Genomic DNA, 26,975 nt, shown 5'->3' on the forward strand with positions numbered 1-26,975 from the left:
CTAATAACTGAATTGTTGTTCCCGTGGCTATTAATCCCTGCCAGCCTTTTTGGCCGCCATCCTCGCTCGTGTGATCTGCTTCTTCCAACCAAAACACTGACTGCACGCTACATGTTCCAGTCAGAATTATGTTTTTCAATATGTAACAGCCGCGACTTACTCCCGCTGTGATGTTTATTGCAGACATAAACGCCATCGTTGTTGACGGAGGCATCTGGAGTTTCGATTGCATCGCGGTCTATAGTGTCAAACTACATCGCGAGTAAGGGTTGTAAATAAACGGGTTTTGGTTTAGGGAGAGAGATAATGGCAACGTACACCGTAGAAAGCGTCGTTCTCTTCGCGCAAATCGGCGTTGCAGTCATCGCACTACGGAGACGATGTTAGATGTTTTGATGGGCTTTGAGGAGGGAGAGTGTACTGACGATTTCTGCGAGATGCTGTTGGCAGAATACTGCGTCGTTGATCTCAACAGTGGCGGCCATAGTTGTGTCGATGAGAGAATTGAGGGATTGAGTATAGTCTAAGATGAGATGGAATGAAATTTTAGGAATGGCGAAACAGTCGTCTTATAAAGTGATGCATTTTTGGGATCACGTCAGTGGCGGGGGGGATCAGCGAGACACTACTGCAGCATTTGCGCTTGCACCGCAGCTGAAAGATGGCATGGCCCAATGGTGAGGTCGAGAGCTAAGCGTCAACTGTATGCGATCGGCGCTGGTATTCTTGTAGCAAGATCATTGGATGAAGATACGAGCTTATTAACTGGAATCCTGGAACTCAGCTGCCAAAATGAGACATTCTTTCCCTTTTACGTGTGATGGAGATGTGAACCAAGTTCCCACGCATGGTGAAGGGCGGAGCCCGGGCTGAGCGAATATTATGAACCAAGCTATATTAATTGGAAAAATACTATATAGAATCTATCTTGATACTCAGTATAAACACACACCCGTCATGCACTAGTGTAACCGTCGATTTTCCTGTCCCCAAGTCTGTCTGAATGGAGAACCGTTCGGGATCAACATCCTGGCGAGGAATCCACAGTATCCTCCTAGAACCTTTCATAAGCCAGGCCTCGGACTTTGAGAAGAATAGCCTGAGGTAACGCGGGTCCCAGTGATCCTCTGCAGTCACAGTTGGCATGTCGTATTTGAGGACACCAAAACCTGTGTCGAGTAGTGTGGGGGTTAAAAAGCTCAAAGTTGGAACGTTGCCAAATAGAGAGTACTTCCCAATCCAGGTACCATTCGTATTTCCAATGGCTATATATTCCTGGCCGGTTACCTGGACATATATCGCAAGAACACCACTAGAATCTAGAGAAATATCCAGAATTTCACGACAATCGCGTGATTGAATGTGTGCTTCAAAACGCTGGATTTCCTTATCACGCATGACGTCCCATATCACTACCTCAAAACATTCTTCAACCCAAGCGACTCGACCGTCGGCTGCAATAGTGGATGTACAGTATCTCCACCGATCTGGGATAGATAACCTCTGCAGAAGTTTGCCTGTCTTGAGGTCCCAGAAATTCATAGAAGGACCATAGCCTATAATCAGGCCTTGTCCCCAGAACTGTATGGTCACATGGGGCATCCCATCGAGCCCTTGAATCAAAGGCTCTTCAATCCGCCGCTCGCAGTAGTAAAGGCCCGTATCGTGGTCGAAGTTAAAAACATCAATAAAACCACCGTTGGTGGCCATAGCAAAGGAGTCTTCGTGACTGAATGCTAGTGATCTACTTATGGAATATGACCCAGGTGTCGAATTTTGAAGTGTCTGTGGGAGATGGTGAAGGCTGCAATCTACTGCTATGCTCAACGTGTTGAGCATTCCATCGAATATAGCGACCTTACCACTTGGCGATGTGATAAATGGCTCGACTATGCCGACCGATTGTTGGGTGAAAGGCTCTGAATGTGTTAAGATCGAGTCCAGGCTCCATACCTTGAGAGTGCCGTTTTCAAACCCGAGCGAAGCAAGCCGGCCATGTCTTCCATAGAATATTGTACTGACATGATCGCCTCGTACCTGCGCTACCAGTCCTTTAGTTCCTAAATCCCATATTTCGATGCCGAAAACACCACAAAGGGCTATCAAACGGTCATCGGCCACCCATGACACACCATCTATGCGCTTCATTCGGTCAAATTGCACAATCTTATGCAAGGTTATGCATGAACCCCAAGAGTACAATACGACCTCCTTCCATTCATGCACTACAGCACAGCATGTCCGATCATGGCTAACCGCGGCAGCGTTAGGAAATGTTATGCCCGTCAAGGACATTAGTTTCGACATTTGATGTTTCTTATCAAGACCCCAAATAGAAATACCCATTCGGCCGACAATTAAGAGAGCCCGTGGATGTGAATGAATACTAATCCAGGAAATATATTGGATACCTCGTACTGTAACCGCGTGGCAGCCATCCACTTTTGTTTGGCTCGCCACATTCCAAATTTCGACATTTTGGAGGTCGGATGCAAATGCAATGAATTCTCCGTCAAGAGAGAAGGATGGACAGAATGGCTGGCCATAAACGGCAAAAGATGCACTTTCTTCCCCGTTAGGAAGATGGAAGACAGTGAGTTTTTGTTCGTCTTCTATGTAGCCAGAAAATGTGACTAGTGAATGTCCGCTGGGATGGAATGTAAATGCAAACAGATGAGCTTCAGAAGGTTTAATTGACCTAATAAGTCCACCAGTAGACGCATCAATCAATAGCAAACTGTCTTCATTGCTGCTAATCGTGGCAATTTGTCGACCATCAGGCGAAAATTTGCATGTGAATGAGCCGTTGTCAGGACTTGCTATTCCCGGAATAGTCTGGAGGCAGGCGTCCCAATGTTGGAAGTTGGGGGATAATACACCTATAGATTGGCTGATTTCTTGATTAAAGGATCCTTTGATCTTGCTGAGTTGGGGCGTGAATATCAGAGCTGAGCCATAGAGCTGAAGTGGTGCAGCATCCATTATGGCTCTGTGCTTAGAACCGAAACGTACAGCGTCATTGACCAGAAGCTTCAGCTCATCAGGTACTCTACCATTCTAAAACAGGGTTAAAGGTCAATTAGATTCTTTTCATTCCCCTTGGCTACCTACCAACGCTTTATCAAGTTTCTGCATTGCCTTGATTGCCTCTGAGGTACATCCCAACAGGCTCATAGCCTCAAGCCAGTAAAGATATTTCTTCTTAAAGAAAGAGGTGATTGTCGCATAACATAAGTTTCTTTGATGTCGGTTATCAATCAGAAGCCATGCACAGAAGTGATCAACCCAATAGACACAGGCATATGCAACAATCGTCAGAGAGGAATCTTCCAAAATATCTATCTCATCGATCAAAACGCAACTGTCTTTGAGTTTGCAGAGATTTCGATGGAGCCTCTCACGCATGACATTCATGCTACTGAGGAAGATAGAGTAATGTTGGTATCCTACACCTGATGGCAAGATCTGGGGTGCCTTATGTAAGAAATCGTTGACTGACTGATGGACAGTGTAGACTGTATCGCCTCGTATTGTTAGGAGGGAGCCACAAGATGTGACAAGGCTTGATAGGGTTTCCTTATCTTCGATCCACTGAGTCAGAGTTTCGTCAGCTGCGGCTAGCTCTTGTAGACTAAGAGGCCTTAGAGCAACAGCTACCACGTTAAGGATGGCTTTGCACCAATCAAAGTCTCTAATGTTGATGTGGCTAATCATCCTTTTGTATAGCTCGTTCAGTCCAGGGGGGAAGCACTCTAAGATGCTGGAAATGTGGCGGCGCTTAACAGTGGAATTTTCCAGTTCTTGACAAACCAAAGCAAGCCAAAGAAATGTGTCCTTCGCCTTATTGAGCAGATGTTTGCGGATAAGCTCTCGGCTAGGCTGGTCGTATGTTGAATTGAGCCCGTCGATCTTGGTATCAACGAATCTGAGGACAGCATGTGAGATTGAATCATGGCTGAGTTCCAGATGTAATCGAACTTGACTTGGCGCTGCATCAAGCTGCGATTTTATCTCATCCCAATTGCGGCTGGATATGACCCATTTGGCCCTATAGGACATTGAACACTGGCTGATATAGCCAATAAGTTTTTCGCGACCCTCGGTGCACTCATCCAAAGCATCAATAATGATGACACAATCCGCAGATGTCTCATCTTCGAGGATAGCGGAAAGGATCCCTGATAATGCATACCAAGCGTTATGATCGGTGAAGATATTTGAACCAGCTTGATCGTATTCCTTGCGAATATAGGACTTCAAACCCGGTCGCTTGCTAACGAAAAGCCATATAACCCCGCGAAGCACGTTTGATGCAGTTCGATGGGAAGGCCGTTCGGCTTGGCAGAAGAAGTAAAAGATACCGTCATCTGACATTTTTTCTAGCTCTGTGATAAGCCCGGCTAGAAGCATCGTCTTGCCTTTGCCAGGGTCGCCTCTGACCCAGAGCAAATGTTGTTCTGGATCGTCGCGCCATTGCAAAAAGTTATCATTGTATAAAATCCAGCTGTAACAGTCTTTAAGCAGGCCGCCCTTTTCGCGTTCAATGCGTTTTTTATCGGCTTGAGGGTTGGTGATATAAAGATCTCTGAGGCATGAGTCCTTCTCTACCTGAGTCGCTATCAGATATCGCTCGCAGATGTATCTACAGGAGACCGCGTGTCCAGAACCCACTCACATCTGTCTCGTAGATATAGTTAGTCTGTTTATCGATTTCAATGTGACCGGCATTTGCAGCTTTCCCTATGTGCATGCCGTTCATTGTCAAGACCGAATATTGTACTTGAAAAGAAAATTGAGCCTGCAAGTATCAGAGAGAATGAGTATGCAGTAGGAAAGCTTCAAGCGTACCAACCTCTTGTCAAGTTTCAATGACATCCAACCCACCTAACCCTAGGGCCAACGCTCAAAAGTCCTACACTTCTGACCACGTCACATCACACACCGCCTTAATTTCAACCACCCTGCCTTTCCCTGGTTGATTTTGCTGCTGCATGCATGATTGAGCGTAATGGAGGGGGCGTTGGCCAACCAACACTCGTCATCCTCATCCTAGCCATCATTGTGTACGCCACGGCGCTAACGGCTGTCACATCTTTTTCTTTGGGCGAAAAAAAAAAGAAAGAAAGAAAATACCATGGCGGCTTGAATAAGTACTTAGGCATCGATTCGCGCTCCTTTGTATTTTTTCCCACACCATCCTAGCCACTGTTAGAAATGAACAGCAGTCTCATAGGCCCGTCCCGAGTCAATTTGCCCCAAAAAAGGACCTTTAGGAGCCTTTTGACTGCTGACGATGTTTCAAATTGTGTTTGTCCTTTTCTCACATCTCAACGAGACTCATAAAATCCCAATTATTAAATAAATTAAACAGGTTTGCGTCTAGACAGATGTTATGATCTAGAGAATCTGACTTGCTTATCAAAATACTAGAGTATGTCCATAAATGGTTAAAGACTATGCCACTAGAGGTGGTTCACTTGACTCCCAATACTGATGCTGTCGTTGGCAACATTTACAGCCTTCCCAAGTATATTGATAATCCGGCCACCCTACAATGGTTATTAGTATCCGTACCACGTAGTTTACAAAAGGCTCACCCGTGTTGGTGAGGCGCCTGGTGGTATCATGGCTTTCCGAATTGCTGCCACAACAGTAGCGTAGCCGTCAGCGTCCTTTGTCTCGAACTTGCAGATACCAATATGGTCAGCACGAATAGGCACGGCATCGCCACATCCATGAAGTTGAGCGGACTCAGCTTCGACGATCTAAACGCGTCAATCTTAGTATCTGTCTACTAGCTGGGACCAGAGTTCAAGAAGAGGTATCATACCTGGACCGATCCTATGCCCCATCTTGTTTTCAGAGTTTCATAGAAGAAAAAAGCTTCGATCCTATGGTCGATATCTGTAGAGAATCTGCGCTTATTCAGAACCTGTGGAAATGCTCTCGTGAGTTCATCTAAGCGCTCAGAGTCAACACCAAGAAGCTTCAGAGTTTGCTGCTGTGTGTCAACCTTGAAAAGGTCAAGGACTCTGCGGACAACTTCAGCGGGCCTCGCGACTGAAGATCCTCGGAATGGTGTTCCCAAGAATACCAATCCACGGATATTTTTGGCGATAGATGCTTCTGCCGAGTTCTCGGGTTTATGCTCTCCATGAACCAGAATTTGGGCAGCAACTAGACCGCCGAGGCTGTGAGCAACGAAAATTATTGGTCGATCACCCTATTTCCATGTCCAAGAGTCAACATTTGGATTCTTTCTCGTACCGCATTCGAAGTTACTAACGGTTTGTGTGCTTAGTCGCTCTGCTGCCAGCTTTGCACACACGTCTTCGGCATCACTATGGATCTCAGTTTTCGTGGCGCCAGACTGGCCAGGACTGGTGATATTGGTGTCATAACCAAAAAGAAAGATGCGAGATGCTGGAATATCGTTGGGCAATAAATCTTTAGGCCAAACGACCCCATTTTTTGCCCAGGTCTTTTCTCGATTCCCCCGCAACCCATGCAAAAAGACAATGCTAGGATTTTGTTTGAGCTGAGTGACGTGGTGAAAAGAGGTCAACTTACTCGGCTTGCGCGTTTTCTCCATTATACACTTCTAGTAAACCGTATTGGGCCATCATGAGGATACCTGCGGCCTGACTGTACTTCGGGGTTTCGTTGTTAGTCGACAGAAAATATGCGATGACAATCCTCGATGAATCATTGAAGTAAGGTGTTCACCGCCTGCAAGACTTCTGCTTTAGGTGTGAAAATTGAGTGGTGAGGCCCAATGCAAGATAAAGGTCAAGACTTCTCAGGTGACGTGTACTACCTTTGACTTACAACAAACCCCACTGGCGTGCCAAGTGCGGTGTGTCTTTATAAAATGGTATTGTGCAGGCAATGCAGGTGTCTGACCGAGCCCACAAGGCGCCTGCATTGTTAGCCAGCTGGCAAACAGGAAGAATACAGCACCACTTCCTCCTGTTGTAGCAGGGCTCATTCTCCGAAAGAAAAGTCTATGTTATTAGCCGCACTAACGGCAGTTTCTTGGTAGCTGTATTTCAAGAGTTATTCGTATACTCTTCCTTCTCAAGCTAGGTTATGATGGGTTGGCAGAATACTTCCCATCAACGCCGCTCAAGGATGTCAACCGCGGCGGGCTGATCTTTGCTGAATGGATCAAATATTGTCAGATTGGCTTTTCAACTCTCCACAATAGACGGGCGCTACGATAACAAGTGAATTCAGCCGCACTTCCCCACCCCCATTGATGAGTTTTATGCCTGCTGTTGATCCCTCCGGGGCTCACTACCCCGCTCAATCGGGCGCTTGGTCAAAGCATGTTATTTGTCGATATTGAAAGGGACTGTTTACCCTTTCAGATGTCTTAACAGATCTGTGCAACCAATAGTTGATCTTTCGCACAGCATACTTAATACGGGCCCTTATGAGGAAAAAGAGAAGAGAAGATAGAAAACATCTTAGTTCTACTCAGCACATAGACATAAAAGCGGCGAAATCTGGCATTTTCATTCTGGTTTCTATTTGAGTTTAAATAAATATTTTAAAGTTCCTATAAACTATATATTTGATATCGGGAAATAATCTAGAGGGATATTTTTAAGACCTGAATAAAGATATAATATAACTTCAAGCAAATCCTAGGGCAAAAGGAACTTGACATGCTTGGTCGAGACCTCCAGAATTTAGATATTCTCGCGTCATCTAGAGGCACTCATCTCTCAGCCCCACTGAGTATTTACCCGAGGACAAGGGAAACCTTCTCTAGATCTAAACTTTCCCACTCTGATGCTATCACTTCCCCACTTGCAACTCGATATGCAACACCGTCCTTCCACTCAACCCAGAGCACAAGATATAAGTCCTCCCTGAATATTGGTAGCCGCGTCTTCCATTTCCCTCGATCCCACGTCTTGGAACATCTTTTCAATCTACACACCGCCACTATATCAACCTGTAACCCTGCTTCATCTCCATTCACATTTTCTGGGAAGCGATCCCTTGTTTCTTCGTTAGGTAGGTGCAGTTTTCCAATCTCCTTTCCAAATCCATCGCAGAGCTTTGCTTCATTGTCCCACAGGAAGTATAGCTTATGGGAATCCTGCTGATATCCTGACAGTCTGGCTTGGACTGTCTCACAGAATAGATACGGGGTTTGCTCTGGCATGAAAGGGGGTGTTGATTCCTGGATCTCGCTCACAGGGAAAGGGTAGTACCAGTACAAAGGTGCCCCATAGCGCTCAAGCATAGATTCGTGCTGGAAGAGATATTTGCCGCAGCCATCGGGGTAAATCTGGGGCTCATTGCCGGGTTCTGGTACACGCTTCCATCCCGGTGGCAGAGGTTTGGTGAAATCCCTATATCCCTCACGTTTCTCGAACCAAGTCGGCCGAATTCTTCGCCTTCGGTTATGAGGATCAGCTGGTGACCTACTCGTGTACCACTCAGTAATAGGAAATGCTTCTTCAACATGTTCCTCTTCACCTGTGTAGTTGCTGCCAACTCGAATGCCTGTCTGGCCGCGGTCGTTGATAGAGCCTTTCCAACCTAGCCAAGACCAAGAAGGCAGATCAGAATACTCAAAGCGACTTTCGATAGGTCTACTTGATTCGATGCGACGCTGTATGCCTTCCGTGCTTGATGCTCGCCAGCAGAGACTATGCTCGAAGAACATCTCTGGAATCCCATAAAGGAACCCACCTTCAAAGGAGCGACTGAAAACCGATAGTAGACCGGACAGAGCTGGAAGAGCATCTTCCTCAAAGGTCAAAGACCTCTGGTTGTATTCGTGAAAATAACGGGAAAGAGATGAGTCATCCGGGAATCCAGCTATGACAATATTGGACTGAGGATGCAACTCGTCATCAATCTCAGTAAACAAGGCGAGCTCTTCGTGCCAGAGACTACATGAGCACACCCAGTGGACCTCGCGTCTATGAAAGATAATCTTTCTCTTGGCCATTGCATATTCCTGACAGGTCCAACCCCTCTGATAGTAATTCCTGAGCCGAGTTGGAAAAAAGATCATCTCATCCAGGTAAGAAGTGTTCCGAAGAATCAGCTTCTCATCCCCGAAAGGAATGACTCTCTGGTTCAGCCCTCGGGGGTTGGATATACTCTTGAGACCAGATATCCCCGATCCAGAGTCACCATCTGTGGCAATGATGGTGACAACTGCATTGGCGTAGATGGCCCCCATTGACCTCAACTGCTCAGAAGCAGCCTTAGGATCGTGGTGAGTGACACAAAGTGCATCAGCCCACAGGTACCGTTCGTCAATGGCTGAGGCTAGGCACATGGCGTGGCGGATAATAGGCGAGATAAAGTCTGAGAACTCGGGGGTTGCCAGAGCGGAAGGCTTTTGTAGGTCTCTGAAGGTGTTCGAAGTAATTTTGGGTGGAGTATGGCTTCCGTATGTGTAACTTATTGCCACGTAGTCAACGGGTTCGACGCCTGGGACAATGCATTGCTTCTGCACATCTACTAGCCAAGCAGGGCGCGTGGGCCAGACTTTGAGAGGATTTTCGCACCTGGCACCATGGGATGCAACGTATTTATGCTTCCATCTTTTGATAGTTTCGACATCAGCCCAGTCCGTATCAAGTACACGCCCATTGCCCGGGTGTCCAGGCACGTCATCCTTCTTCACCAACAGTAAATTCCAAAGATAGCCGGTGCCATTTAGTGATTGATTGAGACTTGCGCTGTTGCCCTTGTGTGGTTTTCGAAACCCCATGACCCTGTGATCGAAAGTTCCTCCTTTAGAGAGGACATAGTCAATGAACCTCTGCAACAGTTCTTTGTGGTGCTGACACGTAGTCGAAAGCGCCTCTCTGCAGGTTCCAAGATTGACCTCAGGCGCAGATTCAGGATCTGCGAATTGAAGCCAGATAGCCTTGCAGGTCGGACAGGTAGACGCCCACGACGGACTGCTGTCTGCAGGTGTTGTAGCCATGATCTAGCTGGCTTGGATAAAGAGAAATAATATTGAGAATAGAAAGAACTAATCTAATTACGTACACCAACGTGCTTAAATGCCGTGCGACTCTCGATAGTCATCATATAGTTTGATGAGGGGTAACTGCATATGCATAATAAGCGTAAATAAGCGGCTCCCGCTTTCCTATCCGCCTGCATGCCCCATCACGTCTCACGGATCCTTCTGTAAAAGGGCGACTGGGCCGTGCCAGCTGTAACCTACCTAAGTAGACATGCCGGTAGTTGGTTATTGCCTAAAACGTTAAGCTTTTGGCTGACAACACCAGTGAAAGACAACGGTACATCCGCACCCAAATATGAGCTTCTACCTAGAAGCATTCACCATGGAACTGGTTATACAATACAAGCCTGTTACTTGGGATGTATAAAGATGATAGAGCATAATTCTTTTCAATCTTGGTGACTCTTTGGACCTAACTCCTTCGGACATCATTTGTAGAGTTTTCGTATAGATGGCGAAAGCTGATTGTCAATCACCACGGCATTGCCGCGTTTTGCCGGGTCTAATTAGGGCCTGGTGCGAACTTCAGTTAGTTTCTGCCATAAGACTCAACCAGAAGACCGTGTCCATAATTGAGTCAACGGTTCGGCCGGCCCAAAATAAAGCCAGATATCTCTGACGACGGCGGGAATTGTGTTCTCTCCCGACGTGGGATTTTGATGTGAATTAGACTTTGTAAACCTGTTACGGTAGCATCAAACAAATACAGACTCCGGTGCTTCCGATGGCGTCCCTTAAATATTTAGTTGTGACTCCAGCAGAAGAAAACTCAAGTTTGGTGTTTTCTGAAGCATCATCTGGTTAGATTTCTTTCTTACTTCGAGTATAGCATTACAGCAGGCTTCATTCACTTGCGATATACTAAAAGAAACACCGACGTCCAAACAATTATCACTTCGTCAACATGGATGTTATCAAGAAGTCAATTCCGAAAAGCGTCTTGATCTTTGGCGCTGCTGGCCACATCGGCCAACCGCTAGCGGAATTTCTCACACGAGAAGCCCCTGATATTCAACTCTCGCTCGTTGCAAGAAGCCCCGAAAAACAGAAAATGCTACAGCACAAATTTCCCAACGCCCGGGTTCTCGCGGCTGACTACGAGGACCCATCTTCGCTCGCCACTGCTGTAAAGGGCATTGAAGGTGTTTTCGTCATATCATCCAGTGGCATGTTGGAAACCAGTGCCATGACGAACCTCACAAATGTTCTCAAGCAAGATGGCTCTGCTGTTCATGTCATCCGGTTGCTCGGGATATTCCCTGAGTTCAATCCCCATCGCGTGCCTACAAATCTAGGGCCAGGAAGCCTGCCTGTTGAACATCCGATTGCGAAGCGTATCTTGGATGAAAGCGGACTTCCAGTTACATACATCAACTCCGGGGCTTCCTTCATTGATAATTTATGGTTACAGATCCAACCCGTCCTACTGCACAAGAAGTTCATCTGGCCAGAGCACCGAGTGCCATTTGTCGACCCGCGCGACATTGCCGAAGTCGCCGGACGTTTGTTTCTTTCAGATAATGCCAAGCACATAGGTGCATTTCACACAATGAACAACGGTCATGACTGGCTGAACTCTGAAGAAGTGGCGGGAATTCTCAGTGAAGAACTGGGTGAGCCGATTCCCTTTGACGGAAGCTATGAGGGTTTCATGGAGTTCTGGGGTCCGAGGATGGGAAAGAAGGCGGAGCGACTATGGAATTTCTTCAAGTTCGAACAGGCTAACGAGGAACATTGGGCTTTAAATAGTTTTGTCGAGCGGATCTTAGGGAGGAAGCCTACTACTGTCAGGGGCTGGATAGTGGAGCACAAGGATGGTCTATTGAACGCTAAGCATCTGGTATCGTGGGGACAGTGAAGAGGAGTCTCATGTCTTATAAAAGAAGGCTATGGAAGACAATAAGAGAAAAGCACACTGTATTAGAGATATGAAGACAGTGAAGTCGCTTATAGAGCTGCTTCGATATAGACTTTTTGAGGACATATTTACTGCTTAGGGCCAATATGTAGATCTTGGTACCATCTTGAGCCGGGGATCGTCAATGGTTTCGAACAGACCCAGCCAGAAACATTTCCTAATCCAAGCTTTTCGCCATCCTCGAGCTGCGTCCTGATGAGATTATCAACCCGAGGCTTCAGTACCCAAACATATACCTCTCTCTCACTGCCTCAGGCTGCATTACACTATATCATGAACCGGGCCTGAAGATCTTAGCAGTGGCCTCAAACACTAATGGAAAGAACCCATACATCTTGGTATTAACAAATAGCCCAGTTGCACTTGGGGCTGGAGACATAGTTGATAGTAAGGATACCATGGCTCTTCTCATCGTTATCCTGCGGCCAAAAGACCGGAATACTGCCGCATTTGTTGCAGCCGTGGGCTTCAAGGTCCGAGATAAGTGTCTTGATGCTCGAGCCAGGCATTCCTCCTGTGTTCTGCAGGAAAGCACAGAGATGCTGGGCACACATGATATGCTGCCCGTTGTAGTACCAGCGGTTAGGGTCGAGGCCCCTGGCCAAGTTTACAAAGCTGGAAGTATATTCTCCCTGTGTTCCGCCAGCACACTGGCTGCTGCCCTTGCAGTTAATGCCAGCAGCTGCTTGTCCTGCTGCTAGGAGGGCGGTGGCGAGTATGGCGGTGAGTTGCATACTACAGTCGTGATGTGTTAGCATTGCCGATAGAAAGATGGAGATTGGTGCTGACCTGGCGTTTATGGAGGTATATGAGTGCTGAGTTCAGTGAGAAGAGTGAGAAGAGTGAGATGGACAAGATGAGATTGGGGTCTCAGGAAAACAGACAGCTTTATATCTAGAAACCAGTAACCGAACATGCACGGATATAAAACCCACAACTGGGTAGAGTTTGAAATGCACATACGATTTTTTCTGTCGGGCAGCGGTCGGGAATCAAAGTCGTATCAGCGAACCCGTTCTAGAAGTTATCACCAATCGTAGCTTGCCTATCTAAGTACAACTGGGTATTCCCCTGGATGTAACATGGCCGAAAACCGCAACTTGTGGGACAAGCCTTTAACATAGTTGGATGACCGAGATGATTCAGCAGCTGAATAATCGCGCTACCATGCATGATATTCGGCCGCCCGTGCAGATACGAACTCGCGGCACCTCTCCTTCATTCAGGACCTTCCAAAATTGTAGTAGGCAACTAACTAAAGCGGGACGGTCCGTCGGTCTGTGCATATAATTATTTTATTCTGAAAAGTCTGCCTAGACCGATCGAAACCAGTGCTTCCATCCTTCATCGCCTGCATTCAGACAACTCCAACTCTTCTTGAAGGAGCTACGTCTGGACTCGCTTAATCGTCGGGATAGGCGCTCTCAGTACCGCCATTCTGACTTCGATGTCTAATGCAAGGGTCTTGATAATTACTACCTCGGTCTTGCAGGCGCTTACCGGCTGGGGTCACACTCTGGTTCAACCTATAGTATAGAACTTTTCATAGTCTTATTTTAAAAGACATTTTAACGTCTAGTAAGCTTGCAATCGACTCGTTATATAACGAACAGCTGCTGCAATATGGACCAATCTGCCGAAAATACAGCGTTCACAGGGTACCTTGCGAACATCTCTATTCAGAGCCCTTATATCAGTTCGCGAGGTCACAAGCCCGGTTATCTACACAGGGCTTTATAGAAACAACCAGCTGCATAGTCAAGGGATTAATAGTTAACAAAGATGAAGTTAAGTTCTTAAATATAGATATAAGGAGCCTGCGGTTAACACCTCAGCCTTGGAGACCCTATGGCGCAATAAACCTTTCTGGGTTAGGCTCTATCGACCCTCCTCTCTCTGCAAAATATTCATCTGGAAACCAGCGGGGGATTTGCAGAAGAAAAGACGAATTGATATCTATCCAGATAATAATCCGGCGCAAAAGTCCATTCAAACCTAGTGAATCCAGACCGCGTCTTTGCTCAACCATATCATACAGCCCCTGCATGTGAATTCGATACGAATCGACGCCTCCATGCATCGCCTCAAAACTTGCCATTTTTGCAACGGCCCCAATAAGGGCGTCGCTTGTGTCATCATGCGCAGCCATCAATGCATTGATTGATGATATCGCTTGAAGTCTCAGCTGCAGAATATAATTCGATGGAATGGAGGCACCGGAGACCGATGACTTGTTGGCTGCAGAGAGTAAAAGGATTGTTTGAAAGGGTGCCTCGTCGGAAAGCACGAGTGGGAACCAGCTCGTACGGAGAAGACCTTTGTTTCCTGGCTGGTCTAACTCGGGGATATCTACTGCCATGTGTACTAAATCTATGACAGCCTGTTAGCCAGTCATGAATGTTGACGACGACATGGGAGGATGCTCACAGTGGTCCACGAGCCCAGGGACCTGCGGGTTCCACGGACCAGGATAGGTTCTGAAGGGATCGACCCGACCTCCGCCGAGCTGTTTTTCAACGGGCGGTATCTGTGTACATAATTGGTTTATGTCGTAGCTGACGCATTCAAAAACAATTTCCTGTTCCTTGTGGCGTCCCCGACGTTGTTTCGGCCGGCCAGGCTTCGTATAAGCTTTCCAACCCCGCTTCGAAATATGTGACCGGATACTTGAATCCGCTTTCAGCAAATCGGGCTGATCGGCGATAACGAACTTAAGGTCCGAGGGCAGTTGAGGGGCGCACTGGATGAGTGTAGAGCGAGACATGTCAATGACGAAGGATTTTGGCGTGGTAGATCTTTGTTTTCAATGTTGGACGGTAGAGATGAGGTCGGGGAGACCCTAGACCTAAATAGGGAAATGCATCACGGCTCACTAGTTCATGTTTAGGTTTGGAACTCAGCTGCCAAGTAGTGTGACAGCTGCTGATCAATACGCCAAATGTTCTAGCGTCAATTGTCATAGCGTTGACAGGTCAAACTTCATATCCTCCATCATCTAGAGGTACCTCCATCTACCTATGGTCCATCCTTTGTGCAGAGTATCCTTGTTATTGGTCATCTGGTCACAATTCGTTTTCACCGACTCCTGGTGCACAAGGGATTAAATGCTACTGCTAAGCCTAATTCCGCCGCTGCATCGAGTTTACCAGTCATAAGTCCGACTTCCTAACTCAACGCAGATGTCATTTTCAGTGTATCCCCCCTGGATCCTTTGATCCTCGTACTATGCCCGATTCCGTCAATGCATATGTTCAGCAAGTGCTGATGCCTTATCCCCTCCATCGAGATTCCTCCTCAGGCCTGGTTTAGTATGTATATAAACCTGTCCCTAGACCTGCAACAAGTTATCAAGAACCCCATCGTCCAAGACTCACACTACAATCCAATATTAAACCCATACTCAATCTATCTCATCACACTTTTAAAAATGTCTCTTGAAGGAAAGGTCGTTCTCATCACAGGCGGGGCCAAGAACCTGGGTGCCGAAATCGCCTTATCCCTCGCCAGCGTTGGCGCTAGCCTAGCCCTCCACTACAACTCCCCGTCTACGAAGGACAGTGCCGACGCTTTAGCAAAGACAATCGGCCAATCATTCCCCAAGGTGAAATATGCTTTTTATCAGGGCGATCTCACCACCAAAGCAGCAGTTGACAAACTGTTCGAATCGGTGCTCAAGGACTTCGGCAAGATTGACATTGTCATCAACACAATTGGAAAGGTTCTCAAGAAGCCCATCGCTGAGATCTCTGAGGCAGAGTACGACAGCATGTTTGAGTAAGTCTCGCCACTTTAATTTCCAGCTTAATCTTGCTAAACAAGACCGTAGCGTCAACTCCAAATCGGCTTTTCTGATTCTCCAAGCTGGTGCAAAGCATGTCAAAGACGGCGGAAAGATCATCACTATCGTCACAGCCCTTCTAGCCGCCTTCACCGGCTTCTACACCTCATATGCCGGATCCAAATCTCCTGTTGAGCACTTCACCCGTGGCGTTGCCAAAGAGCTTATGGGGCGCCGAATTAGCGTCAATGCTGTCGCGCCTGGACCGATGGATACACGTAAGTCGCCCTTGAAGTTTCTAGACTATGTACTGACAATGATATGCGATAAAGCTTTCTTCTATCCACAGGAGGCTGATGATGCTGTGGCTTTTCATAAGAGTCAAGCGCTGGAGGGACGGCTGACGGATGTTAAGGATATCGCTCCCCTTGTTAAATTCCTTGTCACTGAGGGAGGATGGATTACGGGCCAGACCATCTTTGCTAATGGCGGCTATACTACCCGCTGATTGTCTTATGCCTATTCATAGTGTATCTAAACTGAGACAAAATCATCGAGTGTTCATCCTACCCTGATGAGGCTGATTGTCGACAGTCCTATTCGGGAAATTCTGTTTACACCCATGCTGTATCCACTCCGCTCTACTTCCTTGCAGCCAAGACCTGCTGAAACTGCAGTGTTCCACCGTCTGCCCAATCAAATAGATGGTGAAACCGTTATTTACTGAGCTTCAAGGTTTGCGTTAAACTTGTTCTTCCACTTGGATATTTTCTCGTCTGTTGTTTCGTGAAAGCCACTGGTCACAACTTGAGCACCTCCCAGTCACTGTACTAGGCAACCTGAATCTGTCCTTGTATTTGGTTCGGAGATTATATAAAGCAGCTGGATCACGAATTTTAGCAAAATTATTTCCTTCTCAACATATATTCTTCTCTTGGCTGGTCCAGCAACATTTCACCTATTTCCACGTATCTCACATCCTTTCTTTTCTCAATGCTCGTCAACAACATCTGCCTCATTGCCTTCGCCGCTGTTGCCATGGCTGCGCCCCAGCGCCCCGACTTTAACCGAGATCCTAATAACAATGGCGACCGAACGGCACAAATGGCGCGCGTCGAGGATCTCCGAAACAAGGGCCTCACGTGTAATGAGGCTGCTCAGGAAACTTTTGTATGCTCTGATGGCCTTGGTGGCGACTGGTCAGTATATCTACGCGCATTCTGCACTATATCTTTGAGGTCATTAACTAATTCCATTTCGAATAGTTTTATTAATATCTTCGGAGAAGGAAACTGCTTGATTTAGATAGTCTATCTGCAGAAAAAGCCGATGTACTTTGATATTCGAAATGCCTACAGGAATAGACAAAATCCAGTCTCCCTCCACCATTTGCGGAATTGGTTTTATTGATTTCTTCGGCTTGCTCTTCAGTCGCTACCTTCGATTGATTCTTGCATGCTTCTTCCATCAGCCTCATCGAATGACCTTTGAGAGAGGCAATGAGTTGTATATCGCTATGTCCAGCCCACTCAAAGCCTATCACGAAAAAAGGCTTCACTGTATGAGCAACAGCATACTATGTCCACCGCCTTCGATTACACACAAGTGGGGGGTTTCCTGCCCATACTGGACCTTACTCTCCGTTTCTCATGATCAAGATGGTTTGTGATTTAATATCGTTAGGTTATTAACAAAGACTTCATCCATGGAAGCGGAAAGGTCTTCGACACTTCTATAGCATTCATTCCCCGCTGAGCATTACACAAAGACCTTAACATCTACCACGGACCTTGCTGGGGTTGGCGTAGCACTTCCCTTCGCCATCAGCGCAGTCATATCCCTCCTCAGCGATCTTCCTACAAGCATCCTCCCACTGGTCACCAGCGATCTTGTCTTCAGTGGTGGCCTGGGCACACTACTCTCGAGTCAGCATAGATCTCATCCATCAAATAAATTTTCACTTACACGACCAGACGTCTCATTGTAGGTAGCACCGCCCCACTACACAATTAGTTAGCCAATACTGATGAGTGCTGGCTCCAGTTGCTTACCTCGTAGCCCTCATCGTTGTACTCTGTGCATGCAGCTGCAGTCAATCGCCAATTGTAGCTGTCGCCATTATGGCAGGCACAGTCGTCGTGAAGCTTGGCTGTCCTTTGGTCTGTTAGCGAACTTATGTGTCAAGGCCGACAGATCTATCTTACACGGCGGTGACGAGCAGGAAAGCGCTGAAGATCTTGGCGAACATGATGAATTCTAGTATTATTTGAGCAGATAGAAAGATGGAATATTAACTCGTAATCGCAGAAGTTTCGATGTAATGAATGAGTGACTGAGTAAAAAGAGTGTTGAAATGCCAAAACTGGTAAAGACTGTTGGTGATGGTTGTAAGCCATCGACTATCTACGGACGTGCAGACACTTATAACACCCTATCTCAGGGATCGTATGTCCATCTCCTCAGCTGAACAGGTTTGTCCGAGCTTTCTCCATCAATGCAACGTCACTAATATCCAGTACCGGCATCTACACGAAAATTATGCCAACCTGAAACAATACCAAGGACCCTCTGAAAGATCAGCGCCAACAACCGACGATATTCCCGCGGGCAAATAGTCCACAAACCTGCTTCTCATGCAACCTCAACGCTTCTATTCCAAGGCACACCCCAGTATCGGCAGTTCCGATGGATATAAGGATGAAACTAGTCATAAACTCTATTTCCTTGCTGTCGGTGCGAGAAATAGGAGAAGTTCATGACGCAGCCGACGATTTGAAACTTCGGGATACGATTTTCCGTGTGGAGCACCCGTTGTCCGCTGCGTGTGCACTGCCCTACTGGGCCAGAGTTGCATTTTCGCGTGCATTGATAATGGGATCCTTGTGTCATATGTGAATTTACGCATTGCCGTTTTGAGTCATGAAGGGGAGTCGAGATGAACTGGGTCCGTGATATCTGGAGATGGATGGGTTAAAAGATCAATGCGCCCCAGCTTAATGAGATTAGCTTTTAGGAGCATCGAGCTTTCGTCGTTCATTCGTTTGTGCACCAAGACGCTCTTTACAGTCTTTACCAAGTCACTCATTTATTTGGTTTATCGCGTTTGCAATCTTGGTTATTAGCCGCAGTTAATCACACCAACAACTCCTCCACCATGATCCCCTCCACGCTCCTGGCACTGATCAGCCTTGTCTCGGTCACCCAAGCCGCAGCTGCTCCCAAGATCCTTTCATCCGACGATGTCATTGTTCTCAAGACCGATGGCACCTCCCAAATCATGAAAGCCGCTGACCTCGAGCGTCTCGAGACTGCCCCCGCTATCAACACCAAGACTCCCTCCAAGCGAAACATCAACCGTCGTGGCTGCGAAAGCACCGAAGTCCAAGTCCTTTCCGAAAAAGAATTCCTCAACTGGGACGTCCCCATGTCCCCCGTCATCAGCAGTCTCGATGGTTCCAAGGCCACCGTCAGCGTCACCTCTGGTTTCACCATCGCCAACTCCCTTAAAGTCGGCGCTAGCTTCAGCATTCCTCTCATTGAGGACATTCTCACTACTTCGCTGAGCATTGACTACACCGAGACCTGGACGTCAAGCCAGCAGCAGTCACTGTCGTTCCAAGTTCCTGAGAATCATCACGGTCTCATTGTCAGCCAGCCTTATGTCCGACGTGTTCAGGGAAATGTTCTTGATGGGTGCGGTGATGATATTGAGAAGACGGAGTTTACGTCGGATTCTTATGAGAGTCAGAATTATGGGGACCTTGAGTGGGTTAAGGGTATTATTCGTCTCTGCAGCAGCGAAACTTATCCCATTCCTTTCTGCAATGGCGAGGGCGAGCACAAGTAAGACTTAGGCTTGGAGATTATGTATGGTTTGCAAGTGGTGGTGGAGCGCTTCTCGCAAGCAATGGTCGAGCTCCAATGACATAATAATTCACATAATTGATTTTGTTCTTACACTGCTGCAAACTCAAGCATGTTTGTTGAAATATAAATCATTTGTTGTATAGATTATGCATCTAATCCTCTCTGTTGAAACCACTAAGATCCAATGGAATTCTTTCGCCCATCCAGATCGCCCTCTCCAAATGATCCCTCTTCATCGAGGCCCAACGATTCACGCCCTTTTCGGGAATAACATTAGGGTGAACAAGAGCTGATAGGGGCCCTCTCCAAATAGCAAGCCACGCGACGAACGCCCCAAACTGAGCGGGTGTGAAGACATTGACTTCAAACATGGCAATCGGATGAGGTCCAATTGGCCCCTCCCAAAATTTGTAGATTCGGAGCTCGGGAACTAAAGTTGCTCGCGTTAGCTACGGCCGAAGCAATTCATTTGATTATGGCGCATCGACTCACACTCTCTTCGGATGCGTTCCCACAGTTCCTTGGCGTACTTGGTCTGCGTTTCGTTGGTTTGGAGGTAGTAGATATGAATGTCACTGGTATCTGTCAGCTTATCACGTGCAGTCCAAGGATCGATCTGACTTACAAGCCACCTTGTCTGCCATTGTCCAAAGGATCAATGAACTTTTCGTATGCTTCGCTGAGCTTCCCTGACTGAGGATTTACATAACTCTTCCCGTCTGCTGCCTTCTCCTCTGGTAGTGGTGGGGCATTCTCGTACCCAGTTAAGGGAGAGGGATATTTGAAGACTGAAACGTCGCCCATGGCTGTGCTGATTAACTGATCAAGATAAGAGGACAAGAGTTTGAATTGATGCAAACCTAGTAGTCGATTAAGGTTTAAACGATGTTACTGCGAAGCAATGTCTCTTAGGGGGCTGGATGCGGGGGATTTAAAGGCGACTGCTGGTTGCGTGACTGTTGCTATTAATAAGCTGCGTGAGTCAGCAGCTGGAGCACAAGCGGGATCGCCCGACGCGCGCGGCAATTACCCTATAACTACTAACCTGTTTTAAAAAAGTCAATTCAACCGTGGCAAACGACCGAAAGGGTCCAACAAAGCAGCATTGCACCAGCCTATATTTGCATGATGTCTAGAACACCAGCAATTATCAAGATGCCGTTCCCCAACAGAGCTTCTGTCTTTCCTCAATGGGTGTGGACAGCTAAGACTATTTAGCTGGTAATTCCAAAAAGAAAAGATTGGGAGCTAAAACCTTTCTGTTACAAAATATTACTTATCTTTACACGACGTAGAATAGGTATATTTAGTGGTCGAAAGAATAATTATAGTTGCTCAGAAACATGCCGCTTTTGTTCCAAAGCCCTCACTATTCCGAGTCTTCTCGAAGCATATCTTGCTTTCTGTCAATGTTGTAAAAGTATCTACATCGAATCCAAATAACCAGAGAAGAAACAAAAGTCCCATAGATCTCCTCTATTTTCTATCTGCTGCTCAAGGTGTCGGAGCAGCAACCGCAGCCTGGTCAACAACCAGATCAACTGGCGTCTGATTAATACCCGTGAATCCATCACCAACAATATACACCATTCCAACATCACCCTCCATGCTAAAGTGACTCAACGTGCCCGACGTCGCAGAGCATGTCTGAACTCCACGACCTTGCTGCACACAGCTCAGTACCGGAACGCTGCACTGGAGGGCAGATCCCTCAGTACCGGCCTGACAGGTAAGATGAACTACGCCCTTGCTGACATCCTCATTGTCGCTGGTGCATGCAGTGATGTAAGCCTTGGTCATATCGCTGTTGTTGAACCATGCGCAGATGGACTTGCTGCCAGATTTGATCTGGCCGGTGGCGGCATCGATGTTGTAGTGCTGCGCGGGGAGAGTGACGCCTGAGCCGAAGTAAATGGGGGTGCCGAAGGAGTTGTCTGATCTGAGGTTGCGGTTGGCGGCGGGGCCGGAGCCGGCGATGATGGCGAAGGTGGTGATTACGGGCGGGGCGTCGGATGTAGTGGTTGTTGCGTCGGCGGTGGTGGTATCGGCTGTAGTCTCAGTGGAGGAGAATTCAGTTGTAGCTGCCGAGGTTTCGCTTGTGAATAGTGTTGTTGAATCGGCGGACGTAGTGGTCAAAGCGAGAGTGGTTGACAAATCAATGGTGGTTGAGTCCGTAGCGGTTGAAGTCGCAGTGTCAGTTACCAAAGACTCGGCTGAAGTTGAGGTCTCAGCGACAATAGATTCAACAGAGCTAGACACAGTAGGTTCAGCCACACTCGATGTCAAAGTGGCAGAAGAAAGTGCCGAACCTGTACAACTCTTGATTAGCGGATCCCTTATCAGATTCATGATACAACCATACCCGACGTCAGCGGCTTGCATGGGCTGGCAGCCGCACCAATGAGGCCAATGGCCAGCGACAAGAATGCACGAGTATACATAGCTAGTAGCGAAAGACTAAAGTTGGAATTGAGATACAAAAGAAAGAAGCTGAATCCAGAGGCAATACGCAAACGGGCGCTGCAATGTCTTTATGGCGTCGGGCTTGGTGCTAGCGCCATGTCATCCGTGAACTATCGACCTCAGTTACACGCTAATACGCTTAGTTTAGGGGCTACCAAGGGAGAATACAGGGGAAAATCAATGGTCTGTCAATAGCTTCGTCTGATTCTTCGATTTACGAGCATCTAATTTCTTTATTTACAAACCGACGGATATAAATGCATCAGATCGAGCTTGATAAGTCGAGTTAGAACATGCTATCTGAGAACTGCTTGTATGTCTGGTCTCTTCTTTTACTATTGCAAATAAGTGTGAAATTAAGATAAAAATAAAGAAATCTATAAAGGCCTTATCCATTTATTACTATATTAAACTTTTTCTTTTAAGACTAAAGGCTACTTATAGCATAATGTTGTTATATCTGTCTACTCTAGATGTTTTTATATCTTGTTTAGGTGGCTGTAAGATATTGAACTTGCCGACTAAAAGCTTGAGATTATTAGAGTTTAATACTTATGTAGATCCAACCTATTATAAGGCTTATATCATGTGATATCTACTTATCACATAACACTAGACTTCTATAAGTAAGATCAAATTCCACTTTGCTTAAAATCATACTCCTAAAGGTCGTATTCATTGAAAAATAGCTCATGCTTACTACTTATTCTTTCTATTGTAACTGTCCTGTAAACAACAGATATGGGATATTGCCAAGGTGTCATTCGACAATTCGGTCCTCTCGAATTACTATCCCGACGACCTTTTAGATAACGTCGACATTCGGCTGAGGCTGCGTATAAGGAGCGGAAGAGAAGGTTCCTGCGGCCCGAATACCAGCAATGAATTCGCTTCCGCCTGATGTCGCGTCTGAGACCAAAGGCCCTGCTATGATGGTATCTATGTATTCATTCACTGCCCTTTCATGCCTCGCTGTCGTAGGCAGGGTCTTTTCGAGATATAAAAAGCTCGGTCGCTTAGCTATCGATGATTACGTTATAATCCTGTCTCTTGTTGGTCCCCTGCTCTGTTCTCTGTCATCCTAACTCTATCTACCACGCGCGATAGAAAAGGTACGACTGCTGACATCCCGATAGGGCTCCGTATTCGCCTACGTAGCGTGCTGGACGGCCGCCATATTAGCCGGTAGTGGCCGCCACCAGGCGACTCTGACCGTCGACGAATTCCATCGTTCTGTATTCTACCTAATGATCGGCTTGATCCCAGGAGTCCTGTCGCTCGCGCTACCCAAATTCGCTGTCGTCAATCTGCTCGTCAAGATCCTCTTCCCATCAACCCGGCACGTCCGGTTGCTTTGGGGCCTCGCGATCGCAAACCTTGTCCTTATGCTCGGTGCATTCGGGGTCCGTTTCTCGGAGTGCGACCCGCCAGAAGCTCAATTCACTCTATATGCCCCTGCCAAGTGTCGAAGCTCGACTGCCGTAATAGTCTATTCAGTTATTGTGGGATGTAAGTATGCCCTTATCCTCGAGGGTGAAGTGAGAGGTGTTCGATATACTAATGATCAATCGACAAACGGCAGCATTTTCCGCCGTGGTGGACTTCTACCTTGCTCTATACCCAGCTGTAGTACTATGGTCACTAAAATTACATCTGAAAAAGAAATTGGCCCTTAGCGTGGCCCTTGGCTTTGGTGTTTGGTTAGTATCGCTGCATGCTACCCCCCGTTGAGTTTTGACATTGACTGATAACTTCCCTAGTGCTGGCTGTGCTGCTATACGCAAAGTCATGATGGTGCCAGGTATGGGAGACGGCAAAGACTATACCTGTGAGCTCGCACAATCCGCACGACTGTACAACACAGGCAACCTTACTGACAAAGTCTCGCATGGCAAGATGCTTCAGGGAGTCTCGTGATTTGGATAAGGTTTGTGGTCTCCCTTTTACCATCCAACATATTGCCATTGACGTATTCCTATGACCGTAGTATCGAAACAAACTGTGTCATAATAGCCGCCTGCATCCCGATGCTGCTTCCTTTCCTTGAACTATTATTTGGGAAGAGGTTTTTGTCAGCGCCACCTCCATCGTCGTTGAGTCGAATAAGTGATTCAAAGCCTGGAAGCAGGACAGAAAGTCTCAGTGGGACCAACAGGACAGTCGAAACGGAGAGGCGGAGAATAAGAGACGAGGTGGAGGAACGCGTGGAGGCCGTCCTGCTCCTCGAGGAACCGGGCCAAGATGAGGAAGGCGGCCAGAACCAGAGGGCAGACAATGTTCGTCAACGTAGGCTACAGCATACCTAGGATGCTATCATTCCAGCCAATTAGTCGAACGATCGGCATACCATCACGGAAAACTGGGTTTCAAGACCCCGCAGATCGAGAACCAACAAGTGGCACTTACAGATGATGGCCACATGGCGCCCCCAAGATTATTACAGAATCCAGCCACAGGGAGACTCGTCAGGTTGCTTATCCAAGCAAGATATCAAACGAGCTATTGGCGTGCACCGCTGTGCTCTGCTAAGACATACCACGGCCCAGACAGGAGACGGTGAAACGAACGGCCACTACCACTCATGCCTCTGTCTCTGGACTTCAATTACCCTTTATTCGATTGCTTTCGCCCGAAATAGTTGCATGCCAGACAGAGGCATCGAAAGCAAACCGAAGCGTGCATAGTACGCGCGGAAAAGGAATTGGCAAAATCTGTGCAGCCGATAACATACATCACTATGGGAAATCGACCATCTTACATCTTGTAGCAGCTTTATGCAAAGATCATGTGAGCCCGTGTGACTACTACGGATGACGAATCAGCGTGTCTTGACAATTCAATGGAAGCACAAGTTACTGATGGGATGATGAGTCAAGGGACTGTCTGATTGGCAGAGATGCAACATACCCCCAGTTCTTAGAGTTTCACATGACAACTAATGCAGAGCTTAGGATTGGACGACATGCACATTTTGTGCCGAGCTGCCTCATTAGATTAGTTGTGCAAGGGATATTTCTTCACGTTGGTATCAGACGTGGTGACGTGTTCCCACATTATCGCGGGGAAGCCTCCGATAGGACGTGGCTGTGCGTAGTGCATAATTCGCTCAATCAAGGGTTCGGGAATAACTTATATGATCTACAGACCCCTCATTTTCAGCAACGCAAGACTCTCGAGACCTCTCTTTGATCGTTTGAACGTAACACAGGAACAAAACTGCATACTATGGCCGATAACTCTCCTCAAGACCCGGCCGCGACGGCTACCACTCAGCCAGAGAGCCACCTGGAAGTTGACGTGAGTTGTTGATGCTTCGCTATAAACATGATGCCTTTTTGCATGCTAAACAGTTCCTCAGGATGACTTGGGTGCCAATGATTCACTTTATCAATCAACGTCAGTCCGCTACTATTGATTATCTGTTTCTGGTATAATGACAAGAATGGTAGGATCGGAGGTTCGAGCTTTTTGTCGTCCCTGAATTCAAGCATATACAATTATAGGTGAGATATATGCCAAAGAGTCACTATTGATGACCATAACTGACTTGTTCTGTCATGCTTCATAGATACGAAGTGAGCTACACTGAATATACCCCGGTACACTATTAACAGCAGCCAGAATGGACGTCGATATCATGCATTCCGAGAAGGCACCTATCCCGTGGTATGTGCCAGAGCGCCACTTCTTGACACCTTTACTCAGTCATATCTTAGCCCAACGATGAAGATGAGCAAGATCGTATGGATCTCGTCCATCACATATACAGTATCCTTCTTGACGGAAAGCTTCACCTTGCCCCGATTGGCGCGAACCCTCAGCGCGTCCTCGACCTCGGCACAGGAACTGGTATTTGGGCGATAGATTTCGCAGAGTGAGTGGAAGCATGAGCTGCAGGGTATTAGCCCGCTAACATGCTCGGCAATAGTGAGCATCCTTCGGCAGAGGTTGTAGGCAATGATCTCAGTCCTATTCAGCCAGAATGGTAAGACAGAGCTTTTCACGTCGCGTATCATCGTGCTAACAACTCAGGAACCCACCGAACTGCACCTTTGAAGTAGATGACTTCGAGGACGAGTGGCTGTACCGCTCAGAATTCGACTTTGTTCACGCCCGCGAGCTGGAAGCATGTGTAGGTGACGAGGATCTTATGCTACAGCGTGCTTTCAGACATATACGCTCAAACGGTTATATCGAACTACAAGGCGTAGACGCACGTTTTGAGTCCGATGACGGAACGCTCGACAAGGCGACCAGTGCCAAATCGTGGATGAAACACCTAATCGAAGCTTGCGCCAAATTTGGCAAGCCGGCTGACTGTGCGGACAAATGGAAGGACAGGTTGATCAAGGCAGGGTTTGTGGATGTTCAGCAAGAAGTCCGAAAGGTATGTAGCCTGTCATCTGGTTGTTGTCCTGTTTTCCTGAATATTGAGTATAGTTGCCTATCGGGCCTTGGCCGAAGGATCCAAAGCTCAAGGAACTTGGCCGGTATCAAGCTATCCAAGAGTCAAAGGTCATCGACTCGTACACGCCTAAACTGTTTGAGTATGCGCTTGGCTGGAGTGCAGAAGAGATCCAGGTGTTGATGGCACAGGTTAAGAATGAGCTGAGAGACCCGGGTATTCATCTTTATCTCCCTGTCTATTTTGTTTGGGGTAGGAAACCTTAGTTGGGCTCACCTTGGGTGAAGTGGTGAGTTCTTGTCAAGCGAGATAGATGCGCTGTTCCTAGTTATTGGATAACGGCCTTTTAATAAGGCTTATGCTTTTATAGTTAAACTTGCGAAATATCGAGGGGAGGATGGATCAGCATACTGAATCGACAATAGCTTGGTCGCGTGCATCGTTACATGTCCTCTGATGATGTGGCGAGCGAGGACATGATTGAGTCTGAGTCCAGATCTGGTATTTCTATGCTGTCTTCATAATCCGAGACAAT

General features: G+C 47.1%; 15 protein-coding genes across 15 annotated transcripts; 6 read left to right on the plus strand and 9 right to left on the minus strand.

Annotated features, from left to right (window-relative positions):
• Nucleotides 1-30: 30 nt before the first annotated feature.
• FMAN_10810 (uncharacterized protein) lies at nucleotides 31-485 on the minus strand (the record flags this gene model as incomplete). The annotated part of the gene is made up of 4 exons (XM_041823683.1): nucleotides 31-107; nucleotides 161-238; nucleotides 321-369; nucleotides 426-485. The coding sequence occupies 4 exons, from the start codon at nucleotides 483-485 to the stop codon at nucleotides 31-33; spliced, it is 264 nt and encodes an 87-aa protein (XP_041689239.1).
• Nucleotides 486-912: 427 nt separating this feature from the next.
• Nucleotides 913-4,374, minus strand: FMAN_10809 (uncharacterized protein; the record flags this gene model as incomplete). The annotated part of the gene is made up of 2 exons (XM_041823684.1): nucleotides 913-3,057; nucleotides 3,112-4,374. The coding sequence occupies 2 exons, from the start codon at nucleotides 4,372-4,374 to the stop codon at nucleotides 913-915; spliced, it is 3,408 nt and encodes a 1,135-aa protein (XP_041689240.1).
• A 1,088-nt stretch (nucleotides 4,375-5,462) lies between these two features.
• FMAN_10808 (uncharacterized protein) lies at nucleotides 5,463-6,623 on the minus strand (the record flags this gene model as incomplete). The annotated part of the gene is made up of 5 exons (XM_041823685.1): nucleotides 5,463-5,549; nucleotides 5,598-5,765; nucleotides 5,831-6,223; nucleotides 6,287-6,521; nucleotides 6,571-6,623. 5 exons carry the CDS (start codon nucleotides 6,621-6,623, stop codon nucleotides 5,463-5,465), a joined length of 936 nt encoding a protein of 311 aa, XP_041689241.1.
• A 1,124-nt stretch (nucleotides 6,624-7,747) lies between these two features.
• Nucleotides 7,748-9,964, minus strand: FMAN_10807 (uncharacterized protein; the record flags this gene model as incomplete). The annotated part of the gene is made up of 1 exon (XM_041823686.1): nucleotides 7,748-9,964. One exon carries the CDS (start codon nucleotides 9,962-9,964, stop codon nucleotides 7,748-7,750), a length of 2,217 nt encoding a protein of 738 aa, XP_041689242.1.
• Nucleotides 9,965-10,913: 949 nt separating this feature from the next.
• On the plus strand, nucleotides 10,914-11,867 carry FMAN_10806 (uncharacterized protein; the record flags this gene model as incomplete). The annotated part of the gene is made up of 1 exon (XM_041823687.1): nucleotides 10,914-11,867. One exon carries the CDS (start codon nucleotides 10,914-10,916, stop codon nucleotides 11,865-11,867), a length of 954 nt encoding a protein of 317 aa, XP_041689243.1.
• A 401-nt stretch (nucleotides 11,868-12,268) lies between these two features.
• Nucleotides 12,269-12,661, minus strand: FMAN_10805 (uncharacterized protein; the record flags this gene model as incomplete). Its single annotated transcript, XM_041823688.1, has 1 exon — nucleotides 12,269-12,661. The coding sequence occupies one exon, from the start codon at nucleotides 12,659-12,661 to the stop codon at nucleotides 12,269-12,271; it is 393 nt and encodes a 130-aa protein (XP_041689244.1).
• A 1,112-nt stretch (nucleotides 12,662-13,773) lies between these two features.
• Nucleotides 13,774-14,691, minus strand: FMAN_10804 (uncharacterized protein; the record flags this gene model as incomplete). Its single annotated transcript, XM_041823690.1, has 2 exons — nucleotides 13,774-14,297; nucleotides 14,355-14,691. 2 exons carry the CDS (start codon nucleotides 14,689-14,691, stop codon nucleotides 13,774-13,776), a joined length of 861 nt encoding a protein of 286 aa, XP_041689245.1.
• Nucleotides 14,692-15,354: 663 nt separating this feature from the next.
• Nucleotides 15,355-16,213, plus strand: FMAN_16218 (uncharacterized protein; the record flags this gene model as incomplete). The annotated part of the gene is made up of 3 exons (XM_041823691.1): nucleotides 15,355-15,701; nucleotides 15,754-15,983; nucleotides 16,038-16,213. 3 exons carry the CDS (start codon nucleotides 15,355-15,357, stop codon nucleotides 16,211-16,213), a joined length of 753 nt encoding a protein of 250 aa, XP_041689246.1.
• Nucleotides 16,214-16,698: 485 nt separating this feature from the next.
• Nucleotides 16,699-17,010, plus strand: FMAN_10803 (uncharacterized protein; the record flags this gene model as incomplete). The annotated part of the gene is made up of 2 exons (XM_041823692.1): nucleotides 16,699-16,904; nucleotides 16,971-17,010. 2 exons carry the CDS (start codon nucleotides 16,699-16,701, stop codon nucleotides 17,008-17,010), a joined length of 246 nt encoding a protein of 81 aa, XP_041689247.1.
• A 466-nt stretch (nucleotides 17,011-17,476) lies between these two features.
• Nucleotides 17,477-17,953, minus strand: FMAN_10802 (uncharacterized protein; the record flags this gene model as incomplete). The annotated part of the gene is made up of 4 exons (XM_041823693.1): nucleotides 17,477-17,620; nucleotides 17,671-17,706; nucleotides 17,757-17,859; nucleotides 17,910-17,953. The coding sequence occupies 4 exons, from the start codon at nucleotides 17,951-17,953 to the stop codon at nucleotides 17,477-17,479; spliced, it is 327 nt and encodes a 108-aa protein (XP_041689248.1).
• Nucleotides 17,954-18,859: 906 nt separating this feature from the next.
• FMAN_10801 (uncharacterized protein) lies at nucleotides 18,860-19,552 on the plus strand (the record flags this gene model as incomplete). Its single annotated transcript, XM_041823694.1, has 1 exon — nucleotides 18,860-19,552. One exon carries the CDS (start codon nucleotides 18,860-18,862, stop codon nucleotides 19,550-19,552), a length of 693 nt encoding a protein of 230 aa, XP_041689249.1.
• A 172-nt stretch (nucleotides 19,553-19,724) lies between these two features.
• Nucleotides 19,725-20,376, minus strand: FMAN_10800 (uncharacterized protein; the record flags this gene model as incomplete). Its single annotated transcript, XM_041823695.1, has 3 exons — nucleotides 19,725-20,002; nucleotides 20,065-20,147; nucleotides 20,198-20,376. The coding sequence occupies 3 exons, from the start codon at nucleotides 20,374-20,376 to the stop codon at nucleotides 19,725-19,727; spliced, it is 540 nt and encodes a 179-aa protein (XP_041689250.1).
• Nucleotides 20,377-21,066: 690 nt separating this feature from the next.
• On the minus strand, nucleotides 21,067-22,013 carry FMAN_10799 (uncharacterized protein; the record flags this gene model as incomplete). The annotated part of the gene is made up of 2 exons (XM_041823696.1): nucleotides 21,067-21,881; nucleotides 21,935-22,013. 2 exons carry the CDS (start codon nucleotides 22,011-22,013, stop codon nucleotides 21,067-21,069), a joined length of 894 nt encoding a protein of 297 aa, XP_041689251.1.
• A 954-nt stretch (nucleotides 22,014-22,967) lies between these two features.
• FMAN_10798 (uncharacterized protein) lies at nucleotides 22,968-23,952 on the plus strand (the record flags this gene model as incomplete). Its single annotated transcript, XM_041823697.1, has 4 exons — nucleotides 22,968-23,087; nucleotides 23,172-23,544; nucleotides 23,618-23,735; nucleotides 23,796-23,952. 4 exons carry the CDS (start codon nucleotides 22,968-22,970, stop codon nucleotides 23,950-23,952), a joined length of 768 nt encoding a protein of 255 aa, XP_041689252.1.
• Nucleotides 23,953-25,260: 1,308 nt separating this feature from the next.
• Nucleotides 25,261-26,706, plus strand: FMAN_10797 (uncharacterized protein; the record flags this gene model as incomplete). Its single annotated transcript, XM_041823698.1, has 9 exons — nucleotides 25,261-25,332; nucleotides 25,394-25,431; nucleotides 25,485-25,538; nucleotides 25,604-25,610; nucleotides 25,657-25,701; nucleotides 25,752-25,909; nucleotides 25,964-26,020; nucleotides 26,068-26,422; nucleotides 26,476-26,706. 9 exons carry the CDS (start codon nucleotides 25,261-25,263, stop codon nucleotides 26,704-26,706), a joined length of 1,017 nt encoding a protein of 338 aa, XP_041689253.1.
• Between the last annotated feature and the right edge of the window lie 269 nt (nucleotides 26,707-26,975).

Source organism: Fusarium mangiferae, assembly GCF_900044065.1.
Source record: "Fusarium mangiferae strain MRC7560 genome assembly, contig: FMAN_scaffold016, whole genome shotgun sequence".
Taxonomy (NCBI): Eukaryota; Fungi; Ascomycota; class Sordariomycetes; order Hypocreales; family Nectriaceae; genus Fusarium; species Fusarium mangiferae.